Source organism: Cryptomeria japonica, chromosome 4 (genome assembly GCF_030272615.1).
Source record: "Cryptomeria japonica chromosome 4, Sugi_1.0, whole genome shotgun sequence".
NCBI classification, from domain to species: domain Eukaryota; kingdom Viridiplantae; phylum Streptophyta; class Pinopsida; order Cupressales; family Cupressaceae; genus Cryptomeria; species Cryptomeria japonica.
This window is the reverse complement of record NC_081408.1, coordinates 64,107,318-64,130,654: the sequence shown is the minus strand read 5'-3', so window position 1 is coordinate 64,130,654 and position 23,337 is coordinate 64,107,318. Positions and strand designations below refer to the sequence as shown.

The following is a 23,337-nucleotide window of genomic DNA, read 5'->3' as shown; positions in this document are numbered from 1 at the left end:
GATGTAGGCATGGGAATGGAATGGTTAACTTAGCTAGTGGGTTGAGAGTAACCAAGGACTTCAACACTACTTTTGATTGGTATAATATTGGTATCGACGATATGAGCAAGGCCACGCACCACATCCACAACTACCTTATCACTTTGAACTATTCTTTTCAATCCTTCAATTAAGGGGATTGCTTCACTACCTGGGTATTGTTGACCCATCCATTGTTGAAGATTTTCAAACTCATTATCAATCTTCTTCAATTGGTCAATAGTAACCCTAGTTAGTGAGTCATCTTCATCATGCGAAGTATGAGGGGAACGAGTCTCCATGATGTGGGGTATGTCATGTGTGAGATTAGATGAAACACCAACATTCACATGGAATAGGTTAGTCAATTGGGGTTCCATATCCTTAGTATTTAAACCTTGGGAAACCCTAAGTTTATAACTTCTTCTCATTGGAATAGTGGATGTAGGACTAAGGGTAACAAAACTCATGCACAATGAAGGAAATATAAAGTGCAAAGATTGGAAATGTAAACTATGATTAAACAATGCAATTTCTTTGTAAAATAATTGTTTAACCAATGAATTAAACACTGTGAATTATGATATTAAACACTAGATGTATCTAAATCTGAATATAACATGTTATAACAATCAAAGAAGCATAGAATTGAAAAACTATACTATCCACAAGTCAATTTTAGAAGAATAAATTAGGTTTTTTATGAATTTGACCTCTAAATTTATGTAATTCGAGTGCATACATGATCTATGAGTGCAAACATGAATGTTTAAGTGAATACAAATCAAATTTGATACCCAAAACTAGAAATAATGCAAATGTAAGAGCATTCGGTTTACCAAAATGTAAGGTAGGCTTTTGGAATTAGGGTTTCACCAATTAGGATAGTAAGACTCGTACCAATTACACAAGAACAAACTTACATTTAAAAGGGGGGTTAAACATAATAGATCTAGCCACAATTCAATTAGAGAAGAGGGCTAAGATGCTGGTTGAATTTACCTATTTGCTGATAATTGAAATGGAAATGGAATCTAATTTTAGTAGAATACTTTACTTTTGAGGGAAAGGCTAGACCTGAATTTGAATTCTTGTAATTGATGAAGCTTTCTTGATTCTTCATACCAAGAGTTTATAATTTCATGTAGAATGTCTTCATGGAAGTTTGATCACGGATGCCATCTTGAATGCTTGAACTTGACTCGGCCTATCCTTTAATGCTTGTTGAATGCTTGATTGCTTGCTCACTTGAATTGAATTTGAGAGAGAATAATTGAAAGAGAGATCCATACATCTTCAACTTCAAATGAGAGGGGTAGGTCGACTATTAATGAGACCAAATTTGAGTCTTGATTAGGAGGACCAAGGTGTCCTCAGCACTTTGGTCCTATTAATCAGGACTCAAATTTGAATAGGAGTAAAAAAGTGAGTTGAAAATGCAAATTTTATAAAAGTGTGCATAGAATCAAAGCAAACATTAGACACTGAACTTGACATAACACCAATGTGAGGTCTAGGTGTGGACAAAACTTGTATGCGAATACAATTTACGATGCTACACATATATATAAGAACAATATCACTATTGATTATATATATTGACATTGTTACTCTCTCTCTCTCATATATAATGTTAATCATATGACTATATATAGTGACATACATTGTGACATACATATAAAAGAAAAGTGAAGAGAGAGAGACATACATTATTGTTATATATATATATATATATATAAATAGTGACATATATATAAAGAAATTATTGTCAAATATATATATAAAATGTCAACAATATGACAGATATATTCTTTATTGACATGAACCCTTGGCACAAGATAGCCCTCATCACCATCGAACCCTCTCCCTAACATGTTCACGGGTATGAAAGCAGCTCATCTGAAATTCGTAATGGCAACTGAATTTACACAGCGGTAAAAGCTGATGGGCATAAATGTCGACGCTGAGTTTGAACGAGCGGCAAAGCTGACGGTATCTGCGCATACATGTCAACGGTATTTGCAAGAACATCTGACATGCCATGTCCTCAGGTCTTTGGTCAGCGCTTCCAGTGATTAGAAATGTCAAATATGGACTCTCCTCATATAACTGCGTTTCATCGACGTGGATTGTTATATGAATTTTAAAATCCAGGAATATAAATATTGAATAAGTCGGAAGTTCAGAACGATTCAAGCCGTCTTATACTGTGTTCAACACTGCCAATTACTATGACTCTCTGCACATATACCCAAATTCTTGAAATTTGGGTGTCACAACTACACCTCGAGAAATGCGGAGTAAGGGTAGGAAGATGCCACGATACATGGAAAGTCTCATTAGTGTGGGAATCCAAAATCAAACTATTTATTTATGTATTCAACAACATCATCCCACTTGTATTGCAGTGGATTTATATATCCTCTGACCACAAAGTAATTGGATGATTCTGGCCAAGATACCCATTTGAGCACATTGAAAGCTTTCTTGATCAGATACCCATTTGAGCACAATGACGAACTTCGTTGACCACACACCCGTTTGAGCACATTGAAAGATTCCTTGATCACATATCTACTTAAGCATATTGAGTTCTTTGTTGATGCAAAAATTCATTGCATTTCATTGAAAGCTTTCTTGTTCACAAATCCATTTGAGCACATTGAATGCTTTCTTGATGCAAAAATTCGTTTCATTCGTTGAGAGCTTTCTTCCTCACATATCCATTTGAGTACAAATTTCGCGAATGCTGTCTTGCTACTATTTTGTCATGGATTCAATCAATGTTGCATCATCAGCATACTCTGTAGCTGCAGGACTTCTCTTTCTGATATTCATCATTTTCCTGAAGAAGAAGAGTAAGAGGAGTTTGTCATTACCATTACCACCAGGTCCTCCTGGATGGCCCTTCATTGGAAACCTCCCTCAGCTTGGGGACAAGCCCCACCAATCTCTTTTCCTCCTTGCACAGAAATATGGGCCTCTCATGACTATCAAAATGGGCAGACAGACAAGTCTGGTTGTGTCATCTCCATCCATGGCAAGAGAAGTACTAAAGAACAATGACCAGAGCTTCTCAAGCAGGAAAACCAATATAGCTGCAAGGACATTTGCCTACCAAGGCACAACTCTAGTATGGAGTCCTTATGGACCTCAATGGCGCTTGCTTAGAAAGATCTGCACCACAGAGATTTTTAGTGCCAAAAGGTTGGATGCTCTGCAACATTTGAGAAGAGACGAGGTATTTACGGCTATTGATTACATCTTGAAGGATTCTAAACAGGGTAATATTGTAAATATTGGTGAAAGAGCTTTTATGATTTCTCTTGGCCTTGTGGGTAAGATGGTTTGCAGCCAAAAGGTATTTGAGACAGGCTCTGCACAAGCTGCAGAGTTTAAGAACATGGTTTGGGAAGTCCTCAAATTGACAGGGGTTCCGAATTTATCTGACCTTTTTCCTTTTCTGGCGAGGCTTGATCTTCAGGGACTGAATAGTAAAACTAAGATTTTAGCCCAGCGTTTTGATAAAATGTTTGACAGAATTATTGAGGAGCGACAAGTACAGAGGGCTGATACACAATACAACAGCAATGAAGAGAAGGACTTTTTGGATGTAATGTTGGATTTAAAAGAAGATGGTACACAACTTACACTGGAGAACATCAAAGGAATGTTTATGGTAAGTCACTTTCCAACGAAAAAATTGAAATGGATGTAATTGTGAACATTATCACTTATTTCATATTTGAGCAATTATGGATGTAATTGTGAACATTATCACTTATTTCATATTTGAGCAATTAGTTGTGGAAGATAGAAATGTATAATTATTTTATCAATTAGTTGTGAAAGATAGAAATGTATAATTCTTTCATCTTTGCAATTAGTTGCGAAAGATAGAAATGCATAATCTTTGTAAAATAAAATACAATACTGATACTAATCAGAAATGCATAAGAATCTTTTGTTACAACCAAAAAGAACAGAGAATCTTTTGTTTCAACCAAAAAAAGGAACAGAGAATCGGAAGAACTAGTTCACACACGGGTTAGAGATTGAAGGGCATTAAAGTCAAACAAGTATACATTAATACAATATATCTATAACTGAAATAGTACGTAAACAGATTAGCTTGCATCATCTTGAATTAAGTCTTAGCAATTTAATAAAATCCACTGGTTGATTGATCTCATCTCCAAAGAAAATTCTCTCCTTGAAATCTATGGTTGATGGTCCAGTTGACCAACCAGTCTGTCAACTTATTGGCCGATTGCTGAACATGATGGAAAGTGACCAATAGGCTAATTTAAGTGTTCTCCTGTGAAGAAGACGCCATTTTAGTTTGTTGTTGCCTTTGGTAGCCATTAATCTAAATTTGAGGTGGAGAGAATTAAGTACAGCCTATGCCTGCAAAGCTAGAGTGGTACCATTTCCACCAGTTAATAGTTGTACCATTTCCACCGTTTAATAGTTGTACCATTTTCTTCCTCCCAAGTCCAGCGGTTCTCTATATTATCCCCAAATCCTGCAAAGCCATATTGTAAATGACAGAGCCAGTGTTTCACTCTCAAATATACCCTTATTAAACTTTGCAGGATTTGGGGATTTTCTTCCGCCATATTAAACTTTGCAGGATATTAACTCCGCCATATTGTAAATGACATACCCAGTATTTCACTCTCAAGATTCTGATCCTTCTATTCCTGATCCTCTTAATATATCAGCAGTCAATATTCTTAACGGTTCATCCCAGTATTTCGCTCTAAAGATTCTGCGCCATAGACAATCATGACCAGCATAAATTCTCGAGATTAAATTATTCTGGAGATTCTTCTCCATACTCGTAGACATTTTGGATTTTGATCTAAGTATTTGCTGCCTGTAGGCAGATTCCTGAACAAAAAACAGGCTTTTAATTCTGTTAATTTCCTGCAGATTTGGGCTGACAGCCAACAGGTTGTCATCAACAAAATTACAAATGGCTCTCTTCACTTGAGACTTCGAATTTTTTTAATGAATCCTCTTGAACTTCACTTGATTAACACTGATGAGGGAGGAGGCATATATAAGAAATCCAACCATAGTCTCCAGGCTTCAACATGTACAAGTCTTCGCTTATTTGACTTGTTTATGTCTTCTGCAAATTACTACTGATGCAGAGTACTCTGCTCCTGCAAATTAACACTGAAGCAGAGTACTCTGTTCCGCATTAAAAAACTCTGGAGCTCTATTGAGCTAAAAATAAACGAGCACGTCCGTAATATAAATTTCACAACACAAAAACATCATTGCTAAGTTGAATTCATACTTATAATTTCTCGCGTAGACAAACCTCCCCGTATCAGCAATAATAAAGAAAAGCCCTGTTCTAAAATTACAAATTTTCTTATCAATTGTCCAATGGTTTCCTTCCTCTCCAAGAGGTCAGACACAACTAAAATTATATGTTTTCTGGAAGCCACTCCCTAAAAATAGCTGAAAAATTAGAACTGCCAGAAAAGTGGAAATCATTTTTCACTTTTAAATCGTTTGTATTTCTGGGAGTTTAGGAAACTAAGCATCACCCTCTTCTTTCAACTGCCACTTTTCCTTTTTGTTGCAAAGTATATACCATACACAGATAACAATGATTCTTCTGTCATATTTAGATTTGAGTCATTTCAAACTCCATGTTCTTCCATCTACCTGCTTCAACTATTGGGTAATATGAGCTTATACGAGCTGCCAAATAACACAGTGTACATTTTTGTTGTGGCAGGACATGTTTATTGCAGGGACCGACACAACTTCAGGAACAATTGAATGGGCAATGGCAGAGCTTCTGAGAAAGCCAACAGTGCTGAAAAGAGTCCAAGCAGAGCTGGATGATGTTGTGGGTTTGGAGAGAAGAATGGAGGAAGAAGACGTAGCAAATCTTCCATATCTTCGAGCAGTAGTGAAGGAAGTGTTCCGACTACACCCTGCAGCCCCATTGAACATTCCTAGAAAAGCAGACAAGTCTTGTGTCATTAATGGGTACCTTGTTCCAGAGGATACCCAAGTGTTCGTGAATATTTGGGGCATTGGGAGAGATCCTAGTGTGTGGAAAGATCCTTTAAATTTCAATCCAGATAGGTTTTTGGAATCCAACATTGACTACAAAGGCCAGGACTTTGAACTGATACCATTTGGAGCAGGAAGAAGGATATGCATTGGGATTCCACTGGCGCAGAAAATGGTTCATTTGGTGGTGGGATCATTGCTGCAAGCCTTCAATTGGTCCATTGCTATGGACAATGAGCCAAGTATTGATATGTCTGAGACATTTGGCATAACTCTGCAAAAGGCTGTGCCATTGAGAGCTACTCCTACCCCAAGAAATGGCATGAAGTTTTAGTGCTAATTGCTTTTCTGAAATATTAAGGCTTATCTTTATAAAGTCATTTTAGTGGCTTATATATTTAGTTAGATATAAGGTTTTATAAAAATCATAATGTAATACATTTGGGAATGAGTTCAATAAGATTATTATCATTTTATGTTTAATACTGCGTAAATGTAAATACTATTTATTTTTTCTAACATCTATGCTCACATTTAATTACCTTCTTATAACATTTTAAACTATTTTTTAGTATTTTTTAATTAAAAAATTTCACATTAGATTGTTGAATTATATATTTAAAGAACTGTTTTAAATTATTTCTAAAAGACGTGTGTGAGAGGCAATAATTTCAAAGGTGAAGAAGAAGGACCTTTGAAGGAAAATGGTACTCGACACAAGTATTTGTATTCCTTCGTGATAGCACTCGCTTTATAAGGAAATGATCAACATTTATTAGTACAAGCATGAATAGTTACTATATGTTAGGAGATGGAATAGAGGTCATTCTTGCATTTCTTATTATATTATAAGTAGTTATTTAATGTGTCCTAACATTTTAAAGTTTAAATGTCATTTTAATAAATTTTGGAATAATTAATATATCTTATTGATATGTGTTTGTAAAATCTTAATTTTTTTTATTAAATTGTTTCCCACAAGAACAACACCATCATCAATAGTTTGGTATGTAGAAAACACAATTCCTATACAGACACATATGATTAGAAGCACCGAAGTCTAATAATCATATTATATGATATTCTAAGATATTACAAATAGAGAGTACTACACTGACCATGCTTGAACTTTTCTCAATTGGATTTGCATCCTTTTAGGAGTCATCATTGTCTTCTTTGCTCTTCGAAGAATCTTTCTCGAGATGCTGTGGTTTGTTGCAATACCTACATTTACTCTTACCCTTTCATCATTTTGACTTAGATTTGAATGTACCTATCGAATTCTTCCCTTTTTCTGTGGATTGGGTCCTAGCTACCATTGCTTCGTGTGTGGAGATTTATATATTAGATCTCCTTCACACCTCTTCAAAGAAAAAAGATTCCACAATAGAACCAAATTCAAGGGAATCAATTATGCTAAAGCTAATGAAAGTGATTAAGTAATTCCAACATTTGGCAATGAACACAATAATATAATTGCCTTGTCTACATCTTTGATTTTAACACCCATTATAGCTAATTGGCATATAAGAGTATTGAAAATATTTAAATGATGATCAATTTTTGTACCTTAATTCAAAAACTAAACAACTGCCTCTTTAAGTAGATTTGGCTTGTTAAGGATTTTTTTCATGCAAAGACTCTCCATTATACTCCATAAACCTCCTATTGTTTCCTCTCTGTGTCACATCCCCATTAGTTGCATCTATGGTGGATAGTGAAAAACTAAAATATAATAAAGAAATAGTAGAAATTAAGAAAAGTAGCATATGATTGTCAAATTAAAGAGGAATGGGGTCATTGTATGAGCAATAAATGAATGCAAATTGATGCTATGAAAAAGGGATTAGTGGACAATCACAAGGAAATCATGTTAGTAAACTTTCAACCATAAGCATAACATGAAGACGAATCCATTTCAAAAGCATATCAAGAAAGATTAGTAACAAATCAAATAGGAAAATAAAGAACTAGACAACTCTAATACTCCCCCCTATGCTTGATGATGTTGGCTCTTCCTTGTTCCTCTCCTCTCCAAGATCCAAAAAGCCTTGCTTGATTGTAGCTCTCAGCTTCTAGCATAAAACCATGGATGGCGAATGGAGTATTGAGTGTGGTTGAGAATGTAGCTCTATGACTTATACAAAGGCACAAACTAGAGTTGCTATGAGAAACTTAGTAATGCTATGCAAGTATAGTAATAATACTCTAACATGCTTCCCCTTTGCTTGAGGAATGAGGTCCTTTTATAGGGAAAAAATGTTGATTAAATGGCCAAGATTGAGTGAGATTGTGAAGGGCTAGGATTGATGGGTTTGTGATCCATGTGATTGTTTTCAACCTAATGTAGTGATGACACGTGTCACTATGAGAGGCCTTAAGAGGAGAGGGAAGAAGCATTAAATGCATGAGATGACATGAGGGTTACCCTAGGAGGGTTTGGTTTGGCTTGAGTTAGTGGATAAAGCTTTTATCCAAGGGTAATGCTTTTATCCAATGGATAAACTCTTGTGCAAGAGTTAAACGGATAACCATGGTAAAAATAATGAATTCTTGAAGAGACTCGTGAGTTAAAGGGATGGTTGAGTTAGAGAGAAATTCTCTTATCAAGGGTTGAGTTTGATGGTTATTGAAGACTTTGGAGGGTAAATTGTTGGAGACACAAAGCCTTTAATGGTTTGTGAAGACTTTGGATGTTTTGAGAAGTGACCTTTTTCTTAAGGAATGTGCAAATGATTAGGAGGGGGATTAGGCTAATTAGAAGGGGTTATAAGAGTCTAGAAGGAAGTTAGTGAGCAAGTGGGTGAGGATAAAAGGGGATTTTAATTAAAATAAAATTCATTTATTTCAACTAAAATTATGCAACTTGCATTTGTAGGAGAATGCAAGTGGGAGGGTTTTAGGGATTTTAAACAAATATTTATTTATTTAAATGTGAGAGAGAGGATTTTAGGGACTTAAATAAATGTTGATTTAAATGTGGAGAGGGGTTAATTAAACAAATATGCTTTATTTATTTAATTAATTGTTAGAACATGGTTTAACGAATTAAATTAAATAAATTGAATAATTTATTTAATTAATAGGAGAAGAGGGTTAAGATGAATTAATTAAATATTGTTGATTGATGGTTAAATAATCAAATAAATACTAAGTATTCATTTAATTAAGTGGGCAGATTTGGATGTCTACACAAATATTTTAGGATTCCCACAAATGAATTCATTGAAAAGGCTTTAGAAACCTTCAAGCAAATACGATTCAGTGACATAGAAGCCAACTCAACCTTGATAGAATCCTCACCTGTGTTGGAAGAGGAGTTTCAAATGGATTATAGACATTTGTCAGAACATAAACAACATGGGAATTTATGTATTGGTTGAGTGCTCAAGATTGTTAATATAGATTTGGGACACTAGGAATGAGAGCAATAGATTTTGAGAATTTTTTAGTAGATTGTGTAATAGATTTTGGGAATAGATAAAGGAATGATACTCTCTTTGGAATAAAGTCCAATGTTTAAGAAAAGAGAAAGTTTCTCTACAACTTGTTTTTCATGGCAATTTTGGTTTCAATGTCTCTTAGGTGAGCTTGTATCACTACTATAAAGGTTTTGTTTATGTTGTTCCTTATTTAACATGACTAAAAAATATGAATATAATGAGAACCATTTACTTGAGCAAACTCATATTTGGCATTGTTCTTTGGCTATGAGTGTTGAACCATGGCAAGGAAAACATGAGTTTCAGCATTTTTGGATCTCTTAGTGACTCAAATTATTATAATTTATTTCATTAATGACAAAATTAAAATAGTTGGTTTGGGACAATGTTAGCACTAATTTTGTAGCAAGATCCCTTTGAGGAATAAATATGTCAATGTATAATGGGTAAAACATTGTGATTTTATCTCTATTAGCTTACCTTCCAACCTTAGTATGGGTTAGTTGACATTAGGTTAACTAATTTCCATATTGTTTTCTTCTTTGTCAATATCATCAATAGTTTGACTTGTAATTCTTTATCTTTATGATACAATGAGATATGTTATAATTTGCTGAGTAAACCTATGAGGAAGTAACAACCCATTATAGAATTAGATACACTGATTATAAATGATAACACTTATTGTCATTAGGGATTTAACATTATTTATTTATTGCTACCCTATGCTTTGTTATGAGAAAATATAGTTTATATAGATTAAGATGTGTATAAGTTCACTTGGGGTGATAGTTGACTACCTTATTGTTACCCCATGTTTTGTTGTGACTAAGCATACCTTATTTTGACTATGTTGGAAGCATAATTCCCATGTGTAAATTGATTTTATTAAAATTAGCAATAAATGGTATGTGATGGGGCAAAAATGGAAGTTGACCCTTTTAAGTAAAGATTGACAATATACAAGTGTTTTGAATAGAAGTCAAAATCGATCTTATCTCCTTAATATGGAACCTAATTTAATTCTAATGATATTGAGGTACTAAGTGACCTTAGACCTTGGTAGTCATTTGTAAGCACAACATTGTTCTAGATCTAGATAAAATTATATACTAGCAATAGCATGATGAACTTACTTTTAACAAAATAGCAAAGTTAGATGAATGCAAATAAAATATAATAGGAATATATTCAAGCTTCTTTACCAAGACTATTTTAAGACTATCAAGAATATTCTAGGGAAACTCAACAATGTACATTTCATTCATATGAGGAACATTCAAAGTTTAAACAAAACATAGATTATTTTGATATTGTTGTTCTTCATGGAATCATGTTAAGAGCTCTCCTAATTAGCAAATTTGTTGAGAAACCAGATTATTACATCTTTTGAGATTTTTTGTATATGCTTCCTAGAATGCTAGGTTCTTTTGAGGCCTTATTAGCATTATCTTATTTGTTTCGTAGTTACATGATACAAGATTTAGCATATAATCATAGAGTGGTATAGGATAAGGGCTTCCTTACTAGAAGTAAAACTATATTATTCTCTTAAATAGCTACAAAATTACTATACACCTCTTAATTATAAGAAACTCCACTCTCTAGATCTCTCCCTTCCTTTCCTCCCCTCTCCCTTTCTATCCCCCCCTCCTTCCACCCATCTCTCTCTCTCTTTCTTAAGCTACTCTCTTCATTATCTAGGTAATCACCTTTCCCTCCCATTTGCTCTCCCCTCTCTAGGTTTCTCCATCCCTCCCTTTCAACTTGTCTACCTCTCCATCCATGTCCCATTACCCACCTCTCTCTATACTCTTCTATCTATCTTTCCCCTCTCCATCTCTCTTCATCTAGGTCTCTCATCTCTCATCTCTCTCTCCCCCTCTAGGTCTCTCACCTCTCTATATGTCCCCTATCTAGTTCTCTCTCTTCCTATCCACCTCTCTCTCCTTCCCCCTTACCCATATCTCCTTATTAACTCTCTAATTCACTTCTCTCTTTGACTTCACCTATCTATCATCCCTTCCCTAGGTCTCTTGCTCCTTCCACATCTTCTCCCTCCCCTCACTAGGTCTCTCCCTTTCTTCCCCTCTCCCTCTCCCTCTCCCCCTCCTTCCTTACCCACACCTCTCTCTCTCTTGGGACACTCTTATTCTCTCTCCATTGTCTAGGTCATCACCTTTATCTCCCACCATCTCTCTTCCCTCCCTAGGTTTCTCCATCTCCTCCTCTCCCCCTCTCCCCTCTCTAGGTTTCTCCATCTCCTCCTCTCCCACTCTCCCCCTCTCTACCTCTCCATCTATGTGTCCCCTCTCTAGTTCTCTATGTCCCTCTCCACCTCTCTCTCACTGCCCCTTGCCCCTATCCCTTAATAAAATCTCTCATTCTCTTACATCTCCCCTAACCTTATAATTACCTCCTTCCCTAAGTCTCTCACTCCTTCCATGTCTACCTCTCCCTTCCATTCCTTCTTACCCTACCCCCCACCTCCGCGTGCCCTATGTGTGTGTGTTCTTTTGTCTCTCCTCTTCTCCCTCCCTCCCATCTCTAGATCTCTTCATTCCTTTCTTCCCCTCTCCCTCTCTATCTCACCCTCCCTCCGTTGACCACTTTTAAAACCCCCAATAGCATGGGCACACACTCACACAAACGTCTTTATGTTTGTGTGCATAAATATATAAAAGCATTTATGCAGACTAATGTTGCCTCATACACTTAATTTATATATTTCTTTCCTTTTTGTCATTTCCTATTTACTACTATATTACACTCTTCTTTTTTATTTGTTATTTTTTGAAGCTATGTAATGTTAGTGGGCCTTTGGTCTGCTATTGCAGTTGTATGGTTCTTAATGAACCCACCAGGAATCAAGTTGTACTTAGTGCACGACTCTGACATCGTGAGCTGAGAGATGAGGTCGGGATCGTGCCTCAAGCGAATGTTTCTTTCTGACATGGGTTTTGTGAACATTATGCAAGGCATGTTGGTTGTGTTTTTACGAGTCATTATGCTAAACCTCTTTGACCAAGAAGGAACAATCTCGATCTCATCCCTCATGATATTGAAATATAACAAGACTTGATCCCTACTAAACTCATTAAAAACTATTCCACTCCAAATAAAGAAATCCATTAACATGTTTGACTAAATTCATGTTGGGTATGAAAGCAGCAACAACAGAAATTCACAATGGCAACTGAATTTGGACGAGCGGTAAAGTTGAGGATATCTGCACAGAAATGTCTACGATGAGTTTGGACTAGCAGCAAAGCTGACGGAGTCTGCGCATAAATGTCAATAATATCTGAAATGCCATGTCGTCCGCTCTTTGGTCAGAGCTTCCACCAATCACAAATTTCAAATATGACTTGGCTCATATAGCTGCGTCTCATCGTCTTGCATTCTTATCTAGAGCTTAAAATCAAGGAATATAACTATTGAATAAGTCGGAAGTTGAGGACGATTCAAGCCGTCTTATACTGTGTTCAACGCTACTAACATATACCCAAATTCTTGAAATTTGGGTGTCACAACTACACCACAAGAAATGCGGAGGGAGTAAGGGTAGAAAGATGCCACGATACATGGAAGGTCGCATTAGTCTGGGAATCCAAAATAAAGCTATTTATTTATGCATTCAAAAATGTCATCCCACCTGTATTTCAGTCGAGATATTATATAAGAAAGCTATCATCATTACGTCAGTTGAGTAGCTATCACTGTGAGGTTGTGTAATGCATTCTTGAAAAAGTGGTGACTATTGATTGCAGCATAAAGTCAGGCTTCCATAAGAAGCAACAATAGAAAGAACAAAAATAAAAAGACATCAAAGCAAGGCACGTGATGCGAGCCTGCAAGTGGATGTTTCATAGACCGGAGCATGGAAGGAATATCTTGAGCGCAAAAAAGGTCCCTGTTGCAGTGACGGTCACTATGCAGAGTCAGAGGAGCACAACAAAAAACAGAGTGAAAAATATTAGGTTAAGAATAAGGTTCTATTAAGGGGTTCTGGGGTCTATTTTTATTGAGAAGGAGGTTCTACGAATAAAAAAATTTCATGTTACAGAATTATTTAATTTTTTTTAAGACTATGATTTCAGCACTTGTCAATTAGCTATTTTTTAGATTCTAGTAAAATAAAAATAGAAGAAACAGGTGTTTGTTTATTGATTTTTTATTTGCATCATTCTTCATGAGACCCCAACATCTCTAAATCTTGGAGCTTAAACCTTTAAACGGAAGTGCACTACTAAATCATGAGACCATCAACTTTAAAATATTCTTAAAAAATGTCAACAACACCCATTCAATATTTTTAAGAAGCCTCCTCTATAAGACTTCACCCTAAAAAAGTTGGACTTAACCAGAACACACTAAACTTTGACTAAAAAACGGGAGCTTTGGAACAAGTATGGACATTCATCGAAGTATAATGGAAAGACGATTATTGTCAGATATCACAGTTCGAAATGCTCTGGTAAACATGCTTCCAATATATGGAAGCATAGACAAGCGACGTGAACTGTTTGATAAGATACCTCAAAGAAATGTAGTCTTATAGAAAGCTAATGTTGCATGATATGCATATAATGTGTTTACATTTGTTGAAAAGGATTTACAAACTTTTAACCAAATGAGATTAATAGATGTAAATCCAGACTCTGCAACCTCTGCATGTGCGTTAAAGGGAGCTTTGGAATAGGGTATGGACATCCATCACACAATGGTGAGCCATAGCACTCGTTGCCCCACCCCATTCATTCTGATTTTGGCCCTATAGACTCTGTTTGTCAGGTCAATGCCACCCTTCCCCTTGTCTAGACACCATTTCCTCTTTTCTGAGCCATCGTTTAGGGTGTTTAGACCCTTAAATAAAATGGAATAAACGTAGAGAGATTTTTGTTTAATGTTCTTAGTTAAAAGGGTTTCTAGTGTTGGCATTTTTTATGTTTATGTTGTGATTGTCATTGATGGACACACACTTGCATTGAGATCCCCTTTATATGTATGAGTTATAGCACAACCGGTATTTGTTCCAACCAGTATGTTGTATTATAGTCTTTAGACTATTGATGTTTTGCAGAATGTGTTTCCCGGTCTGAAGCAGTATGTTGACCTCAAGCAGTACGAGGGATTAAAGCGGCATAACACATTTCTACCAGTCTTCATTTTTGTCAAACTAGCAACCAGCATTTTGTATGAACCGGTAATACTTTGTGATGAGTTACCACCCACTGATTGTTTGACGGTGCCGGCACTGTAGCGATGCTTTTTGTGATGTATTACCTAGTATGTGCAGGTTCATTGAACCTAGGAAATTGTAATGTAATCCTATTGGATCAACATGAAATCAGTTTCCTTTATAAGGACATCATGTCTAGGGTTTTAGGTTGTTGTTGTTATTGTTGTTGCGATAGTTGATATTGCGGCTAGGGTTTAAGGTGGTTGAGTTGTTGGCAATATTACAAGGATATTAAGAAGGTTGTTGATGATTATGGACATAATTGATTAAAGATGTTTTACTATCTTGATATTATTATTTTGTCATTGATGTCAAGAAATTGATTTTCTAATTCATTATGATGTTGCCATATCTTAGGAAATATGATATGAAGATTATAAAAAAAAGTCGATAAAGACACAGGAAAGAATATGATGAATAAGGGGATAAGTTATTCAATGGGCAACTCTACCGAGTCAGACAATGATGAGATCTTGATGTTTTAGATTGTTTTAACATCATACATATGTTGTAAAATGTAAAGGTTAATACTATACTATGTTATCAAGCAAAGAACCTAGTCGGTAAACCCTAAGGAACCTAGTCGGTAAACCCTAAGGTTATCGCAGTCGGTTAATGAAGATAGAATGTCTACCGAGTGAAGTTTAGTATTCACCGAGTTGTAACCGAGCTATAACAGAATGCATTAAATGTTTACATGTGATATTTAATGAAAAATGCTGATGAGCTGGAGCAGATCAATGATTGGCAAGCCGTAAAAGAAGTTTGTTAAACAAATCTAAGGCAATGGAAAGTCAGCAAGAAGATCTACAGCTCAGATTGAACCGCATTACCTTAACACAAGTTCCAAGGTGATTGTGCAAGTTCCAAGGTGGGGTAAAACATTTTCAGATCGAAAGATACAATGAACCCGGACAAGATTGAAGATCTGATGGCTATGATTGATCATGCGAAATGTGATCAAGGAGATTAAGCGATTAGAAGATTGTTTATAAATAAGGAACTATTGATAAACAATGTATGCGGGAAAGTGTATGCACAGGGATGCTACATAGTGATTACCGAGCACAGAAGCTTGAAGACCTGTTAGAATAACAGAGTATTGATGCCCAATAGATAGACAAGATTAGTTCTATGTCTAGATTGTATTGAACAAATAGGAATCTGCTTTAGCATTTCAGATGTGAAGTTGTAGATAGATTGTATTACTATTGTTTTGTGAAAGTGACAGGAAATCTCTTAATCGAGTAGACTTTATAGTCTTATATGTAAATCCTCTAACAAGGTGACATTCTAATTGAGTGTTTGAAATCCTTTGACAAGGTCACTTCTAACAAAGTGAAGATCCTAATAGATCTGAGGGAAATCCCTTAACCAGGTCACATCTAGCAATGTGTTTGTAATCTTTAACAGGATTTTCTTTTAACCGAGCATACTCTAGAAGAGTATATTTCTTAGTAGGTCTGAAATCCCATAGTGGTTTTTCCCTATTTGGGTTTCCACGTTAAATCTGGTGTTATGAGGTTTATATTGTTCATATGCTTTTGAGTTTTCATGTTTGACAGTTTTTTATTATATGACTGATATATGTTACCAAGGTTGAATCTGATGTTTTTATGGATGATTAAGTATGTATGATTCACCCCCCCCCTCTCATCTTGTTGGCTATTGGATCTGTACTTATATTAAGTATCAAAACTATCATGAGTAATTGGAGAGATTATGAATGTGCAGAAGACTGAAGTAATGCTATAGTGCATTAAGAATGAGCTATCAAGGATCTAACCGAGCAGTCTATGCTACTAGCTAGATCAAACACTTTTTGATTACTCACATCTTTGACAAGTCTGTAGCCCTTAACCGAGTAGGCCCAAAAGCCTTTTTCTAAATCCTCTAACAAGGTGGTTCACATCTGTGGATCTAAAATCCTCTAGCAAGGTAGTCTTTAATCAGACTTATCTCCTAACAGAGATTGAGATTCCTAACAGGATCTGTTCTGGTAAAGAACATTGTAAGACCTTAACTAGTCTGGTTCCTATTCTGTAGATAGTTACTTGTGAGTTCCATCTCACCGTGGTTTTTCCCATTTGGGTTTCCACATCAAAATATCTCATGTTATGGTGTTTGCACTTCTATGGGTGAATGCATTATTAGCTATTTGGTTTGCATGTTTGTTAACCGGTTTGTCTGTTAAACTGTTTTACCGGTTTATTGCTAGTGTTGCAAAGTGTTTAAGTGCAAAGTTTTTTGGCATTCTAATTGACCCCCCCTCTTAGTATTCATCAATTGGTATCAAAGCCTACCTTTCTATAAGTTTAACCACTTGGAAAGAGATATGGGGGAATACACATTGAGGGAACTTACCCACCGGCTCACTCAATCTAAGCAAGCCTATGATGATCTTATGGTCAAATACAAGGCATCTCAAGCAAAACAAAGAGAACATGCAGAAAAGCTAATGGAGCTATCTAAAAATAGTTCTTCAGATGAAGCAGACATGGAAGACCTAATTGCTAAAGTAAATAAGTTGAATGAATCAAACTCCAACCTGAGAAAGGAGTTGGAAGGACTGACTATCTGGATGTGTCAAGAGCTTGAGAACCAGAGAAAAGCTGAAGACCTAGTGAAAGAAAGAGATCATGAGATCTCCAAGCTGAAACAAGAGATGAGTGCCTTAAATGCTCAACTCCATGTAAGCAAGGTGGAAATGGAAGACATGCAAGGAGAACTGAACACTGCCATCTCTGAGAATGAAAACCTATTGGTAACAAATGCTGCTATTTCCAATGAACTCTTTGAGTCAAAGGAAATACTTGCTAAGTTCAAAAAGAGTACTGTCAAGCTAGAGAAAAAGCTTGAATCTGCCAAACCCGTCAAGAATACCAATGGACTTGGTTATTCCGGTCGTGAGGAAGGTGAGACCTCTGGTACAAATTCTGGAGCGTCAAAGAAGCAACCTGCATCAAAGGATACAGGTAAGCAAAAGTTTAAACCTGTTTGTTTCAACTGTCTTAAAGAAGGACATATTGCAAATGTGTGTAGGAGTAAGGCTTACAACAATTTTCCTTATTTCCTAAATGATAAGCCTAGATCCTATAGATTTAATGGTAACTGTTATGCATGCAACAAGTATGGGCATAGAGCATCTGAATGTAGGTCTGTTATGAATAACACTGGAAGATATCCTCAGAGGACCCAAGGAGCTAGACCTGAACCTTTTGTGAACCGGAATCACAACTGGTTTAATGCCTTTAATTATCAACCAAGAAGCAGTGGTTATCAAGCGGCAACCGGATGGAGAGAAAATTGTATGATCTGTCATGGTCATGGTCACACTGTGCAACATGTAGAAGGAAGAATGGAAACATGAACAATGGACCTTGGAGAGCACTTGGATTGGTCTGTTATCTCTACAACAAACCGGGTCACATTGCCAGATTTTGTAGATCAAGAAAAAGCATATCTGATGATATGTCGGTCACTCCAGAAGGAGACATTGATGTTGACACTATTCCAGCGGATATGAACAAAACCTAGAAGAAGAAACCAGTGGTGTTACAAGAGGAACTGGTGTCTGCACCTGGTGTGGAAATCACGGAACCGGCAAACTAAGCTTCAGAAAAGCTTAGGGGGAGCAAACGGCAAAATGTTTCGAACCCCCGGTTTACACCGGTAAAAGACCTTAACCGGTATGTTATACCTGTCATTTGGTAGAAGACCAGAAATGGTAAAAAGGGCAAATTAGGGTTTACGCCCTAATGAAGGAGCATTAATGATGGTAGGTGAGGAATATGTTTAAAAGCATTTTTCAAATCATTTCTCACTATTAGTTTTCAAGCGAAGAAAAAGTCTTTCAAAGGGCAAAGCGACGAAAAGGTGATTTGAGCAGAGATTTTGAGAAATTGAGAAACCGCAAAGGAGATTCAAATTCAAACTGGAAACGGTCAAGTGGAGAACACAAAGTGGTGATTCAGCAACTGACAGAGTGTGAAGTGAAGGAGAATCGGCAAGCCCTAATTTCACACGTTTCAAAATGTATTTCTTGAGTTCTTAAGATTTCTATCATGGCTTCCGCATCTCATACCAGTTCTAGTGCATCTATCGAGTCTGCAAGTTTTATTCAATGGAAGTCCAAGTATAATGCCCTATCACAAGTTCCGGCTGGTGTGATAGTAGAAGAGGGAATTTCTGACTACATAGATTGCAAAATAGAAGACCTAGGGTCTCTAGCTATCCACACCCAGTTAGGTTTATTTTGTGGTAAAGATAAGAGGATCAAACCAAAGTTTAATATTTTGGAGAAGAAAAAGCTCCACAATGCTGTTTACTTCCTGGAAGATTTCACAGAGGATCATATAAGGATCATTTTGAGAAGATTCCATGGTGATAAGATGTAACTGGAGACAACACATGACATCACACTGTAGGCAATTCATGTAGTCATCGGATTCTACAACACAGGGGAAGTGCCAGCCCTAAGAATGGTAAGCAAAACTGAAATGTCCAAGCTCACCAGTTCAGTGAGCGACTCACGTGGCATGACAGTAAATTCTATCAAGGATGATCTAGTTAAGTATGCATGTATGGTGATTGGATACCGGACATTCTCAGCCAGCAGAATTAACTCTGTATCTACTGCAGTGGTAAATGCCTCTTACTGGATGATAAAGGAGGATGTATCATTTGATCTGTGCACTGGTATGCAGAGACAACTCCTGTTGAATCTGAAGGCGATCAAACAAGATAATGCACTTAGGTTCAAGTTTGGATAACTACTGGTTGGGTTGTTCTTCTATTTCCAAGGCTACTTTCTAGGAGTAGGAGATGTCCAATGGTTTGGTGACCAACCGGTGACCAAGCAAATCAAGGAAAGCATTGAAGCAATTGGAACCGGCTACCCTAGTGTTCTAAACAAGTATTTTGATGAGTTCAGAAGGAAAATGAGCCAAAGAGTGAGGATATCAGGTGACATCATCAAGAAATATGAAGATGATATCTACTTCACCATCCAAGTAGATAAATGCATAATGGAGGTTGTTGAGCCTAGACAGGAAGAAGTGGAGCCAATGGGCTATGAGGTGATGTACGATATGCTGCAGAGGTATGCCTCTACCCGTATTGCCTCACCGCTTGATCCTAAGGTGAAGACAACCGACACCTACCTAGAGAGGATAACACCAGTTGAGGAACCACCAGCAATCAAAGAAAAGGAATGGGCAGTAAAGAAGGCAAAGGCAGTTCCTGCAGCATCCGCACCGGTTACTACTGCAACTCCAAAAGTGACCAAGCGTTCACTAGCTAAGAAGAAACCAGAAGCTGCAACGGCTAAAGTGTTCTAGAGAAAGAGGAAGACAAGGAACACCTCTCCAGACTCAGAAGAAACTGTGTCTGAGGAAAAGCCAAAGAAGACACGTCAAGCAAAGAGGAAGACAAAGAATGAACCGACATCATCTACACCAGTAAATATAGATATCTTTTCCTACAAACCTTTGACACATTGTCAAAGAAAAATAAAGAATATTAGGAGAAAAGTGCTAAATGACCTACTTGAGTGTTTTGATGACTTCAATGAGGATGAAAAGGAAATGGTTAAAAAGGAAATAATACAGTATTTATGTTTTAATGACCGGTCCCTCAGAGATTAAATCTCAAACACTGGATTCTTTATATATGTCATTAGACAATAGATGGCGCATTGACATAGAGAAAGAACAGGAAATTAGAGAGAAAGTTTTTGCACAGTACTTTCCTGACCTGTCAAATTCTGAATTGTTTGATGTTATTGACCAAAATAAAGGACTCTTCTTCATTAGAAAAAGAAGACTCTGGCTATTAGAAGGTAGAGTTGATGATGTCGAAAAAGACACTCATCTGTATATGAGAACTGTTGTCCAGACTCACAAAGCACGTCTAGCCAACCGACAAGTTGAAGAAGAACTGGTTATATCCAAACCGGATGAAGTATTTGATGATGAAGGAAATCCGGTTGTTGAACCGATCGACACCATTGATGTCGATGCTCTGGACGTTGAGGATGATACTCAGGAAACACCATCTGAGGCAACAGGGCAGAAAAAACAGGCTAAACAGGTTGATAAGCAAGCCAAGGACAGACAGGAAGCGGCAAAGGAAGAGGTAGAGAAGTGAAAGAAAGATGAAAAGGAGAAGAAGAAGAAAGACGAAGAGGAGAAGCAGAAGAAAGATGAAGAGGAGAAGAAGAAGAAAGATGAAAAGGAGAAGAAGAAAAAGGATGAAGAAGAGAAAAAGAAGCAAGAAGATGAAAAGAAGAAGAAGGAAGAGGAAGATAAGGAACAGGAGAAGAAGAAGGAAGCAGAGAGGAAGAAGAAGGAAAAAGAAGATAAGGAACAAGAGAAGAAGAAGGAAGCAGAAAAGAAAAAGGCTGAGGAGGACAAGGAAGTAGAGAAGAAGAGAGAAGCAGAGAAGAAGAAAGCGGAAGAGGACAAGGCAAGAGAAGCAAAGAAGAGCACCCAGATGGAGACTCCTAAGGCAACCGGGAGTCAAGCCAAACCGGTTGACCTCACCAGTCCTATAGATCTCTAGTCTACAAGTGAAACGGAGCTAATGCAGAGCATCAAGGTAGCTCAAGAGCGCCTTGAAATCATTCGACGGATGAAGGAGGAGGATGTAATCCAAGCAGCTATGGTTACGCTTACCGGTTTGATACCCGGTACAAATCTTCCAAACACTGATTCATCACTAGCTAGACTTAAGCTCCTATGCATAGTAGTGGATGATCAGGTGCAGAGCCTTGAAGAGGCAGCAGAGGCTAATGTCAAGAAGGAGCATAAAAAAGCTCTTAATATAGCTCTGGTGAAGAAGTTGAATGAGCTCCGAACTGAACTGAAGAAAGAACAAAAGGATATAAAGGATGCTCTAGATGAGGGGAATCTGCTACTCAGCAAAATCTGCCAACCCCATCTATTTTATGATGATGTGCTAGATCAAAAGCAAAAACTTGAAAAGGACTTGCAGTCCTACTTGAGCACATTCAAGCCGCCTTATGATTCCTTCACAACTTATGGGCAAACCGTTCACTGGTTTCACATCCAGTCAACAAAAATGGAGCAAGAAATCAGCACTCAGTCTAGAGATTTGCAGGAGCTACAACTGGTTCTACTCCCACGATTGCAAATTCTTCAGAAGTGCTATTTGAACCTGGATGCCTTAACTGTTACACAGGAGATAAGCACAATTGATGCCATGGAAGAACAGGTCTCCCAGATGGAGACAGAGCAAGAAGTAGCCACCTCCCTACTTGAGTCCTGGTCTTTGTCGATGAAACAATTCTTGCAGGAATTTAAATCTATTTTTGACAAATATCATTCCTTGTTGTCATAAACTTTTATTATTTTTAATATCAAATGAAAACAGGGTTGTTCAGCTATAATTTGTCATTGTTGGCAAAGGGGGAGAAGAATTCTATTGGGAGAAGTATCTGGTAATTAAATTTTGATTATATGCTCTGTATATCTCAATGTTTATGCTTTATATGCAAAATTGTTATACATTGTATTGTTAAAGGGATAGTGTATATGCTTAGGGGGAGCAATTTTGCAAATGGCATGATTTTGTTGTAAAACACTTAGATGTCAAAATTTTATTTTCCTAAGTGTTGCCATCAATGCCAAAGGGGGAGGTTGTTGGCATTTTTGATGTTTATGTTGTGATTGTCATTGATGGGCACACACTTGCATTGAGATCCCCTTTATATGTATGAGTTAGAGCACAACCGGTATTTGTTCCAACTGGTATGTTGTATTATAGTCTTTAGACTATTGATGTTTTGCAGAATGTGTTTCCCAGTCTAAAGCGGCATGTTGACCTCAAGCGGTACGAGGGATTAAAGTGGCATAACACATTTCTACCAGTCTTCATTTTTGTCAAACTGGCAACTGGCATTTTGTATGAACCGATAATACTTTGTGATGAGTTACCACCCACTGATTGTTTGATGGTGCCAACACTATAGCGATGCATTTTGTGACGTATTACCTAGTATGTCTAGGTTCATTGAACCTAGGAAATTGTAATGTAATCCTATTGGACCGACATGAAATCAATTTCCTTTATAAGGACATCATGTCTAGGGTTTTAGGTTGTTGTTGTTATTGTTGTTGTGATAGTGTAGAAGACTGAAGTAATGCTATAGTGCGTTAAGAACTAGCTATCAAGGATCTAACTGAGCAGTCTATGCTACTAGCTAGATCAAACACTTGTTGATTACTCACATCTTTGACAAGTTTGTAGCCCTTAACCGAGTAGGCCCAAAAGCCTTTTTCTAAATCCTCTAACAAGGTGGTTCACATCTGTGGATCTAAAATCCTCTAGCAAGGTAGTCTTTAATCAGACTTATCTCCTAATAGAGATTGAGATTCCTAACAGGATCTGTTCTGGTAAAGAACATTGTAAGACCTTAACCAGTCTGACCTTAACCGGTCTAGTTCCTATTCTGTAGATAGTTACTTGTGAGTTCCATCTCACCATTGTTTTTCCCTTTTGGTTTTCCACATCAAAATATCTTGTGTTATGGTGTTTGTGCTTCTGTGGGTGAATGCATTATTAGCTATTAGG

At 36.9% G+C, this 23,337-nt stretch overlaps 1 protein-coding gene across 1 annotated transcript; it reads left to right on the top strand.

Moving 5' to 3' along the window:
- Positions 1 to 2,422: 2,422 nt before the first annotated feature.
- LOC131077894 (geraniol 8-hydroxylase) lies at positions 2,423 to 6,540 on the top strand. The gene is made up of 2 exons (XM_058015492.1): positions 2,423 to 3,697; positions 5,777 to 6,540. Exons 1-2 carry the CDS (start codon positions 2,765 to 2,767, stop codon positions 6,392 to 6,394), a joined length of 1,551 nt encoding a protein of 516 aa, XP_057871475.1. The 5' UTR covers positions 2,423 to 2,764; the 3' UTR covers positions 6,395 to 6,540.
- The last annotated feature ends 16,797 nt before the right edge of the window (positions 6,541 to 23,337 follow it).